The following is a 12,034-nucleotide window of genomic DNA, read 5'->3' as shown; positions in this document are numbered from 1 at the left end:
GTCTTGAAAGAGAAGATGGGCTTATACTGTGTTGTACAAGGAGACATTATTTTTTATGTTCTTTGGATAATACAGTGAAATGATCAGACGCAGGATGGGATCTATAATTGTCCACTCTGTGTGGAGATTCCAACGATGGTGCCACTGGAGGGATGTCGAGCTCTGATCATATGCAGGGAATCAAAATGGAACTTCATTTATCATCATATCATGTCCTTGGGATTTAATGCAGTCCCTGATAAAGTGACAATGGCACAGGCCAGAGAAGAATGAACTGATCCATTATTTCAAAATATGCACAAAGAAATCTGATGGAGAACGGAGAAGACACGAGTGCAGTCAGGGAATTGTCACGGTAAAACTTAAATGCATGTTTTTCACAGGTTTTCACGCTGATAGAAGATTAATTCCAACCAAATCAAGCACCACCCACATAAACAATCAATAGTCTCTGATCAAAATTGTGAGAAGTAAAGAGAAGTTGAATATATACTATAAAAAGCAAAAATTGAGAGAGTTTATGGGGAAACATTGGTAGAACAAGATGAACGGATATCCGGGAGCCCCAGCCCAGCAATAATGGGCTGTAAGCCTCTCTTCATCCCCAATGATTCTTCAGTAAATATTTTGTAGTTATACAAGCTGGTAGCACAGAGTTGGGGTCAGAGATGGAACAAGTTGACAGGCAATTTAACTAACTATTTCACAGGCTATTGAATGGAGCAGATTCTGCGGGGTAATGAAAGGGGTTTGTGTTTGACATGTGAAGAAGCATTTTAATTTTTGTTTGAGGAAATGGTTGGAGGGTACGAAGTGGTCAGTTGGGGTGTGTGGTATTTTCTGAGTAAATTTGCTTTTTGTTTTGCAGAGTTTTGCACTGTACGTACTTGGCGATGAAAAGGCACTATCGCAAGAGTCATCTCAGTATTTATTTCGGATCGCAGCAGGTATTGTCTTCAGATCATTTTCTACGCTCTCTGGGAAGACCACTGGCAAAGTGCATGGTCACAATTTTGATGGTCAACTCAATTCTGCATGGGTTCTTTCACAATATCTACTACCTAAATATTCTTCAGTTGGATTTATCAGCAAGTAATTTCATATCCTAGCTTGGTCCATTTTCTAATACTGCTGGCACTCACTAAATCGAATACGAAACACAAGCTGTAGCCTGTGTGAGGTAGAGAGAACTGGCGCAGGCAGTGTTGAAATCCCTCTTAGTGCTAATCATCTAGCAACGAAAGATTGTTTTGCTGAGTAAAGGTTCCAGGACTCTGTGCTTTGATAAGCACATGGGAGTTAACCTTGATGAGATTCAGCAATAAGTATTCCAGACTCATTGTCAGGAAATTACTTCATTGAAACAGCATCCAAAGAACTTGCTTGGCTAAGAATGGTTTTGAAACGCATTCAGTGCTAGAGGCAACAAGAACTGTGACCCAGAAATGGAATTTACCGGGAATTGCCTCTTAAAGCTGTCACGCCTCAGAAAATGCGCATTATGCTTTGAAGTTAATTGCTTTGGTGCAAGGTTAAGATAAAGACAGCCTTTGGATGCCGCAGCCAGACTTTATTGTGGAAAGCTAAATGATTATAAGATACAGATGCGGTTATTTCCTGCGCAGTCTCTCACTCTGCAAAGATCCACCCTCATTCCTGATTGAACACACACACAGCAGAAACTAGCTGTCAGTGTTGGACCCAAGACGGAAAACTGAATCCCAGGGGCAGTTCTTGAAATGTCTCCAAGGCAACAAGTTTGGGAAAGCAGAAGTTGAATTCTGGAGCACCTTGTTAGTATGTTCGACAAATCACAGGGGAGAGGAAAAGTAGACATTTAATTATAAATTGTATTCATGGAATAGGAGCCCTGCAGTTGAGGAACAAGAAGTTAGCTATGAGCAAAAAGTGTTGGAAATAATCAACTTTTTACCCACTTGCCAGAAGTTGTATTAAAATATAATCTGTTTAGACCTAACATCATTATTTAGAACAAGAAGGCTATCCCACTTATTTTCTGTCATTGCTTTTTGTGGGTACATAATTAGCTTGGAGTTTGCCTAATTTTTCAAAACAGTCTTTCATGGGCTATCGGCATTACTGGCTCGGCCAGCATTTAATACCCATTCCTAAATGCGAGGAGGGCAGTTAAAAGTCAGCCACATTTCCATGCCATTCCTTTACCCTATTGACTGTGCTTCAAAAATACCCCATAAACTGTATAATCATCTGTGACATACTGAGATTGTGAAAGATACCATTATAAATACAACATTTTTTCCTTCTTTCATTTCAGTCGTTTGTTTTTTTTCTTCATTCTTTCCTTTTGCTTTTCTCTGTAACATTGTTACTTAACTCATGTTTGACCCAGTCTTTCTCCAGGCCTGTAGATTTAACCATTTTTAAGGCTGCTCAACATTTTAGTAAGTCCTCTCTACATATTAATTAATTTCCACCTTCATGTCTGCACTGGCATCATCCTATTTTGTTGTGAGGACTGTCACAAATTATTGATTGTGCCCATGTCTTCCGTATTCATGCTTAGGCGGCATGGTTGGCACTGCTGCCTCACAGCACCAGGGACCTGGGTTCAGTTCCAGCCTTGGGTGACTATGGAGTTTGCAGTTTCTGCGCAGGTTTCCTCTGGGTACTCTGGTTTCCTCCCACAGTCCAAAGATGTGCAGGCTAGACCATAAGACATAGGAGTGAAAGTAAGGCCATTCGGCCCATCAAGTCCACTCCGCCATTTAATCATCGGCTGATGGGCATTTCAACTCCACTTACCTGCACTCTCCCAATAGCCCTTCATTCCTTGCGAGATCAAGAATTTATCAATCTCTGCCATGAAGACCTTCAACGTCCCAGCCTCCACTGCATTCCGTGGCAATGAATTCCACAGGCCCATCACACCCTGGCTGAAGAAATGTCTCCTCATTTCCGTTCTAAATTGGCCCCCTCTTAGGTTGGATTGATTGGCCATTATAAATGATCTCGTAGTGTCCAGGGATGTGTGTGGTATAAGGGTTAGGCTTATTGCAGGATTATAGGGATACGGTGGAAGAGCTGAGTCTGGATGGGATGCTTTTCAGGGGATTGGTGCAGACTCAATGAACCGAATGACCTCTTTCTGCACAGTGGGGATTCTATGTCTTCTATTATCTCTGTGGTCCCTACTATGCCCGATTCTTTTCCTTGTTATTCTCTTTATACATTTTTTTAAAACCCTTTTGAGCTTTCCTTTATCTGCCAATCCTTTCTCATGCACTTTTTTTTTGCTTTTCTAATTTCCTTTTTAAGTTCCTATAAGGAGTTTCCTGTGTTGAACCCTCTATATCTGCCATTAGCTTTTTTGTTTCTCTTGATCCTAAATTTTAAGTCTCTTGGCATCCAGGATTCTCACCCTTTGCCTGAACGGAAAAATATTTGCCCCTTTTCCTCCTTGAATAGCTCTTATACTCTGATGCAATGTTAACTGCAAATAGTCACTCCCTGTCATTTTTGGGCCAAATTGCATCTATTCTTAGTAAAATTAGCCAGTTTAGAAGTTTTATTTCCAGCCCATCCTTACTGTTTTCACTAACTATCTTATTGCTCAGTTATGGTCACTATTTCCAAATCTGACACATCTTCCACCTGCCTGGGCTCATTTCCAAATATTTAGAACTGTCCTCTCCCATGTACTAAACAGTTCTGAATGCAATTTAGGAATTTTGTTCTCTCTCTATCATGCAAACTAAAACTATCCCCCTTAATATTATGGGTGGTTAAGATCCCTTAATGTGGTTATTGCATTTCTCTGAAACATGATGGACATGTTTGATCCTCTAACTGTCCCTGACTGGGAACCTACAATGGTCTAACAGCCTTTTTGTCCCATTTGTTCATTGTAACTCTCTGGCATTTTTTGATCATCCTATCCTCACTTTATAATTGATTCCCTGATTGACATCTGAATGCCCCAAAAGCAAGAATATTGAGCTGCCAATCCTGCCCATCTTTCAGCCAAGTCTCTGTCAATGCTATATCACACTCCCATATATCTGCCCATGCTCTAAGCTCACCTGTCTTATTCCTTATGCTGCTTGCATTAAAATATATTCCATGAAGCCTTGCTGAACCCAGTTCTTTCTTATCTAGCCTATGTTTCCTCTGCCTTCCAGATTCCAAAACTAACACCCATCCAAAACTAAACCATGTGGACAGGAAAAGGCACACGCACTGTGAAGGAAAAACATATGTTGCTTTTCCACTTTAACAAGCTAATTGTTTTGTGAAAGAGCAAGTGAGTAGTTATCATACAGGAGTGAAATTCTCACTACTCTGTGACCTCAAAATCTTGTACTTAGTGCATAATTTGTTGAGACATAATTAATTATCAGAGCCAACCACCGAGTTAGTGAGAGATTCCATCATAGGTCAGGATGTACTTCAGTTTCTGCTCAATACAAAGGATTGTTAAAATATATGTGTCTGTAATGGTATTGTGACACACGTGATATGATGTACTGTATATAACAAGGGCTGAAATTAAAATGACATGCTCTTATATAATAGTTCTGCTATCTTTTAATTGCTACATCTTCTACACTATTGAACAGGACAAAGGAAACAGCAGGCAGAGGAAGACAACAAAAGGTAACAAACATCTAAATTGATGTTTTCTCTTTATTCTGCAGCTGCTTTGTGCAAAATCCCACTTGTTTGTTTACATTTTTCCGTCTCTTCTCAGGCTTAGTCTGAATCCATGCACCTCGCCTTCCAGCTTAGCGGCGAAGCTGGTGGTTTCACTTACAAACCTCGGTAAGCTCCCAACACTGACTGTCTTGAATTTCTAACTATCTGACCAGGAGTGGCCAGCAGAGCATGGAGTCTGAGCAGCAGGGCATCGTAGAGTCTAGCTGGTTGATGGCTCCAGCTCACCCACACTTGGACCCCCAAGAACTGAGCTGCCCTTTTGTCAGGTGATTGGGAATTGTTCCTTGGCAGGTAGGGAGTAAAAGGGAGTCAGAGTCCCACAGCACCTTTTGTATCCAAGTGGGAATGGAGTTTTATCTCTTCACGGTGCATGAGATATTTGTGTTGTGTTGAGAGTGCTTGGCAGACGGTAGATGAAGAAAATAGAGAAATACAGCGCAGAACAAGGCTTTTCAATCCATCATGATTATTCTGGCCCTTTGAAAGGAACTGTCCAGTTAGTTCCACTCCCCTGCTCTGCAAATGTATCCTCTTCTTGCATCCACTACCTTTTCAGCCCAGGATTAATACAGTATGTAAAGCTATTGCCACAGAGTTTTGAACTGCATTGCCAAAATACATTTAGAATATGCTACTTTATAATTTCTTTATCTTTCTAAATTACTTTGCCCGCTCCCTTTTCTAAAGGTGTTGCCTCCTTGTTCATGGCCTCCTTAGGCCTTGTTCAGGTGGCATTTATTCACTTGAATCTGCACAGAGGATCTGGCTCGATTGTCAGAATGTGGGGTGTACCAGAGTAGAGCTTGTTCCCTTGATTCGCCTGGTACTCTCATGCTGGTTGAAGCTATTTGTAGCTAAGATTAGCCATTTCAGCACTCACAGGAATCAAAAGTTGCTTATGGTACAACCAGCCAATGAAGCAGTTTGGTAAGCTGCTATCGCCGGAGTTCTCTGCTTCAACAAGGTTTGATTGGGAGGTACATAGTGCCTTACATTCTCACCCAGTAAAGAAAACTACAGTGTCATGGACTTCAACAGGAAATGCAAGCCTCACGAGAGACTCTGCGCATTTGTATAGTTCAGACTTACATTTTGAGGAAGGGTCACTCGACCCTTAGGCGGCACAGTGGCTCAGTGGTTAGCGCCACCATGCCTCACAGTGCCAGGGACCCGGGTTCGATTCCAACCTCGGACGACTGTCTTTGTGGAGTTTGCACGTTCTCCCCGTGTCTGTGTGGGTTTCCTTCCACAATCCAGAGATGTGCAGGTTAGGTGACTTGGCCATGCTAATGTTCAGGGATGTGTAGGTTAGGTGCATTAGACTGGGGTAAATATAGGATAATAGGGTAGGAGAAGGGTTCTTTGGAAGGTGAGTGTGGAGTTGTTGGGCCAAGGGGCCTGTTTCCACACTGTAGGGATTCTATTTTATGGACCTGAAACGTTAACTCTGATTTCTCGCCAGAGGTGCTGAGCTTTTCCAGCAATTTCTCTTTTTGTGCCGATGTAAGGGCTTTCAGTGTAAATGTCACCTGTGGTTGTATTACTTCTGTAGGATTTACCTTAAAGGATTTGGAGACTGTTCCCTTTGGGGTTGCGCTCCCAATACGTGATGCTATTTATCATTGCCGTGAGCAACCTTCCTCAGATTGGTCGGAAGCAGCCTGTTCTCTTATTGGACGCCAGGACCTTTCCAAGCAGGCGCATGAAGGAAATCTACACAAGACAAAATCTGTAAGTTTGCACTAACTTGTGTGGCAACGTGAGATACCTGAACGGAAGGTTTTGTTCTCGAAATCTGACAGTAGCTTTGAATCCTGAAATATAATTTTAATTTTTAATTACTGTGCTATTCCTGTATATGTCACATGTCAAATTTATGCAATATACATCAGACCTAGCCTCATTTCTTGCCAAAATGCTGCAAGTTAGAGGGATTCAAGTCTGAAAGTCCACAAAATCTGACATTAAGCTGAGCTGAGTACCTACATTCTCTCTTCATTTTTCCTCATTGCATAGTCCATTAGTTGCACTGCATGGAACATTCTGGAATGTGGAGTGTTGTATGATTTATAGTGAGAACATTGACTCACATAAACCACAATCAACATTCTGGCAGTTATCATTGACCAGAAACTCAGCCAGATAAACCATGTAAATACAAGAGCAGATTAGATGCCAGGAATTCTGCAGTGAGTAACTCACCTCCTGTCCGTCGTCTACAAGACCCAAGTTGGGACTGTAATGGAATGTTTTCCATTTGTCTGGATGGATGAAATTCCAGCAACACTCAAAAAAAACCCAACACCATCCAAGTCAAAGCAGCCTTGCATGATTGGCACCCCACTGACCCATAGTAACAGCAGTGTGTACCATCTACAACATGCGCTGCAGTAACTCCCTGCAACATCTTCCAAACCTGCAACTTCTACCATCTAGAAGAACAAGAGCAACAGAAGAAACACCACCACCATCAGCAAATTCTCCTCCAAACCATATACACCATCCCGACTTGGAAATATATCACTCTTTCCTCAATGGCACTGGGTCAAACTCCTGGAATTACATGCTGAACAGCACCGTGGATGTCCCTACACCTAGAGAATGAAGTGATTCAGGAAGGTTGCTCACCACCATCTCCTCCAGGGCTGTATTAGGGATAAGCTGTCAATGCTGGCTGACTAAAAATGCCTCCATCCCCTCGCCAAATTTAAAAAACCCAGATTTGATATACGGGCATTGCATTTAAAGTGCGATGGAAAATTTTAAAGTTGATGTGCTTTGCAAATGTCGGCTTTCTTTACTAATTGGTAATACCTTTGTCTCTGAACTGGAGACAAGTGGATTTTATCCTCCAATTTGTTCCATTTCACATAATGTAGGGGAATGAACAATAGCTTCAATTTTGCATTGTATCATGTGCTCTAGTAATGATTCCAAGATCTCCAAAGACAGACAGGCCCAAAGTTGCAGTGGCAGTATAGAGAAACGTTTGGTAGTGAGATGACATTTGTGTCAATGTAAATAAGAAAAGAACGCTTAAAATATTAGTCAGGCAGCATCTGCCGGCAGAGTTAATGTTTCGGGCTGATGACCTCACGTCAGAACTGTTGCTGGAGAGAATTATTACTTTGTCTTGAGTGGTAAATGTAGAAAGTAAAAATGACTGTATATGGAACAACTGATTTCTCCAACATAATGCATAAAATAATTCAACCACTCCACTGATGTGACCTCAGATGCCTGATATCAATCAAGGTATTGTTTCATCAAAACAACTATTGTGTTTGACCCTCGGACCGCTCAACTCCTGACCAAGTTTAAGGGATGTGAACCTTAAGTCGGTGTGGACTTGTTGGGCCGAAGGGCCTGTTTCCATACTGTAAGTAATCTAATCTAACCTAATCTCATCTAATCAAAAAAAAACCCAGGGCACTGAGACCCAATATAACCCACACTCCTCAAGCCTGAGCCAGATTAACAGGATTCTCCAGAAGCGCAAGAAGTTAGTCATCACCTTCAACCAACTGAGCTATTTCCCTCTGAAAGGTCCAGAAACCATTGTTTGTTAATCTGATGGTGTTTGCAGGCGATCGGGCATGTGTTACTGCCTGATGGAACCTCGGGCACTGAAGCTGAGGAGGAGGAAGATGGGATGAATGACATGAACCAGGATTTAATGTCCCTAATCTGGAACGAAGATCTGCGCGTGCAGGAGGTTCGCCGCCTGCTTCAGAGCACACACCCAGTCCGTGTTAACGTCATACAGATGCCAGAAATGAGCGACCACGAGTACATCGAAGAGAAAGAAAACAGGTACAGACATATGAACCTTTGCATAAACCAAATCATCTGCCGACATTTCCACCACCTCCAAGCAGACCCCACCACCAGGGATATATTTCCCTCCCCACCCCTTTCCACCTTCCGCAAAGAGCGATCCTCCGTGACTACCTAGTCAGGTCCACGGCGCCCCTACAACCCACCCTCCCATCCTGGCACCTTCTGCCAACGCAGGAATCGCAAAACCTGCGCCCACACCACCTCCCTCACCTCCATCCGTGGCCCTAAAGGAGCCTCTCACATCCATCAAAGTTTTACCTACACATCCACCAATATCATTTATTGTATCCGTTGCTCCCGATGCGGTCTCCTCTACATTGGGGAGACTGGGCGCCTCCTAGCAGAGCAATTTAGGCAACATCTCCGGGACACCCACACCAATCAACCACACCGCCCCGTGGCCCAACATTTCAACTCCCCCTCCCACTCTGTCGAGGACATGGAGGTCCTGGGCCTCCTTCCCCGTCGCTCCCTCACCACATGACGCCTGGAGGAAGAACGCCTCATCTTCCGCCTCGCAACACTTCAACCCAGGACATCAATGTCGACTTCAACAGTTTCCTCATTTCCCCTTCCCCCACCTCACCCCAGTTCCCAACTTCCAGCTCAGCACTGTCCCCATGACTTGTCCTACCTGCCTATCTTCTTTTCCACCTATCCACTCCTCCATCCTCCCTGACCTAGCACCTTCATCCCCTCCCCCACTCACCAATTGTACTCTATGCTACTTTCTCCCCATCCCCACCCTCCTCTCACTCATCTCTTCACCCTTCAGGTTCTCTGCCTGTATTCCTGATGAAGGGTTTTTGCCCGAAACGTCGATTTTACTGCTCCTCGGATGCTGCCTGAACTGCTGTGCTTTTCCAGCACACTAATCCAGAATCTGGTTTCCAGCATTTGCAGTCATTGTTTTTACCTGCAGACATATGGAAGCAAAACTCATGTGATCCTAGTTTACATTGAGGTCTTCGAAGTTGCACTCATTTTGTCTGGTGAATGGTGGGATGGGAGTAGTGCAGCTGAGCCTTTGTCCACAATCCATCAGGCAGACCTCAGTGCCTCCTGGGAAATGGCACATGAAAGACAGGAATTTTACCAATTGGTGTGAAAAGGGACAGATCAAGAGACAGGGGAATAATTCTGGTTTGGCTTTGAGCATCTCCTGACAGCTCAGGTTCTGAGCAGCCCTTGTAGAAGTTTTTGGAATCAGGGGTCTGCCTACTTTGTCAATTCGAGTCTGTTTTCTATCGAAAAGCTGGCAGAGACCCAATGGACTCAATGACTAGCTTCTGTGATGTCAACTTCTTTCACAATACAATGAGAGGCAATGCTTGAAGATCCAGGCAAGAGAGAATGTATCACAAAAAGTGCTGTTGTGGCCTATTTATTAATTTATGGAGATTACAAATCAGAAATACAAGATGCAGCTCTCTGATAGAAGGAGGAGTGGATTTCTGAGTCATGAGATATCAAGTCATAGAGTCAGACAGCACAGTGCAACTCAACCTCGCCAACCAGACATCCCAATCTGACTTAATCCCGTTTGCCAGCATTTGGCTCCTTTCCATCCAAATCCTTCCTATTCATGTATCCATCCAGATGCCTCCTAAATGTGGTACTTGTATCCATGTCCACCACTTGCTCAGGCAGCTCATTTCTTACACACACCACATTCTGCATGGAAAAGTCAACCCTCAGGTCCTTTTCCAATCTTTGCCCACTCATCTTAAATGTAAGCCCTCTAACTTTGGACTCTCCTACTCTCGGAAAAAGATCTTGGCTGTTCACCCTACCCATGCACATCATCAGAACACTCCAGAAAGTCGAGCACGAGACCATTAGTTCATTGCAACACCACATGAATGCTCCACTGTTAGAGATGCTGCCTTTTTGGTGAGCGTTCAACGAATTTCCTTCGGATGCCCGATAAATTTACGTAACGTACTTTGGAGAACGTTTGGGGGTCAGTAATTGTCTTTCACCCGGCACCCAAAGCCCCCTCTCATTACTGGTGTGTGGAATCGCGCTGTGTATAAATTGACTGCTGGCTATCTGATGCATTGAAAGCATGTGATTGACTATAAAATGCCTTGAAGGCTCCGACATTGTGAAAGGCATGAAACAAATTTAAATTCTTTCATTCTGTTAGTGAGACTTGAAGCAAGCAATCAGAACTAAAGTATGAACCCCTGCCTTTTCTTTATCGATCTCTTTGGTCATCAGTTTTCCTGTGGAAGGCACCAATGCTCGGTTGGGTTGCGTGCTCTGAGCCTCAGTTGAATTGTAATGCTGAACAGCCTGCCAGTGCCTTTACAAAAGGACTACTCTTGATTTGATGAGCTCAAACAGTATTGGCTGCAGAGCATTCAGCTGTGGCAGGTAGTGGGCGAGGTTGGGACAGGGGCAGTTACAACCAGATTTGCTCTCAGCATCGTCACACCCAGATTTAATTCTCTGATCAACATCCTGGCATGAAAAACATGGCTGAGATGTGCTAATTCAGTACAAACCTGCTATTGAACCTGTGGCTTTCCTTTTATATACAGTTCAACTAGTCAAATCTTCAACCCGTGGTTACACCAATTTGGAAGAATTGCACTGAAATGTTTCAATCTGAACTCTGTTTTTGACGGATCTATTTACTTTCTGTGGTTTGGGTAGGGCTCTGACATAATGCACACCTCAGTATAGCAGTTTATTAGATTCCAATAAACAGGAAATTACTGGTCTGCCCTTTTGTTCACCTCCATTTGACTCTGAGATGAAACACATTCCTCATGGAAATCTTAGAATTTCCTTTCTGTCCCCTGGTCCTTTCCTCCATCCCTGTACTTCCTTTCTACCTTCTCTGATCCCCTTTAACCACCATTTGGATTATAGGATGACATGTCTGATTCTTGCTTTATCAGGGCCTCCATTTTGAGCAGGGAAATCCTAGCCTGTGTTGCTAATTATACTTAAACTGTTAGAATGCACTGTAAAATTGTGCGTACCTTTTGCAGAGATGTTCAACATTTCCCCTGTATATCCTGAGGATGAATTAGTTGTAAATTTCGATTTTCCCTGACAAAAAAATTAATGGTGATAAAACCAAAGCAGTTGGTGAATTTAGATCAACCATGGGTCTAATTTAATGGAGCTGTATAACTTTCGATCCTGTGTCCCTTTGCTTTGTCTCATGTCTGATACACAACTATTTAACACAACATAGTGTTTTCTGTCTCATATCTATCTGCCTAATTTGGTTGCCAAATGCGACATGATAGGGACCAATATAGTTTCACATGTTGAAGTTTATTTTCAAAAATCTATTACTTAATATAAAATCCATTTTTATTTTATTTTGCAACAGGTTACTACAACTGTGTCAACGAACCATGGCACTTCCTCCAGGACGAGGGATGTTTACTCTGTTCTCTTACCACCCAGTGCCAACTGAGCCACTTCCTATTCCAAAATTAAATCTCACTGGTGTGTATTTCCCAATCAAACCTGTATT

General features: G+C 42.9%; 1 protein-coding gene across 3 annotated transcripts in view; it reads left to right on the top strand.

Annotated features, from left to right (window-relative positions):
• anapc1 (anaphase promoting complex subunit 1) overlaps positions 1-12,034 on the top strand; it is a 221,014-nt gene that overhangs the window by 64,111 nt on the left and 144,869 nt on the right. For all 3 annotated transcript variants that reach the window (XM_060848972.1, XM_060848952.1, XM_060848962.1), the window contains exons 22-27: positions 869-947; positions 4,599-4,635; positions 4,730-4,800; positions 6,248-6,426; positions 8,282-8,508; positions 11,888-12,006. In XM_060848972.1, coding sequence (XP_060704955.1) covers positions 869-947; positions 4,599-4,635; positions 4,730-4,800; positions 6,248-6,426; positions 8,282-8,508; positions 11,888-12,006 — 712 coding nt within the window. The remainder of the gene's footprint in view (positions 1-868; positions 948-4,598; positions 4,636-4,729; positions 4,801-6,247; positions 6,427-8,281; positions 8,509-11,887; positions 12,007-12,034) is intronic.

This window comes from Hemiscyllium ocellatum, chromosome 3 (assembly GCF_020745735.1).
Source record: "Hemiscyllium ocellatum isolate sHemOce1 chromosome 3, sHemOce1.pat.X.cur, whole genome shotgun sequence".
Lineage (NCBI taxonomy): Eukaryota > Metazoa > Chordata > Chondrichthyes > Orectolobiformes > Hemiscylliidae > Hemiscyllium > Hemiscyllium ocellatum.
This window is presented reverse-complemented; position numbering and strand designations above follow the sequence as displayed.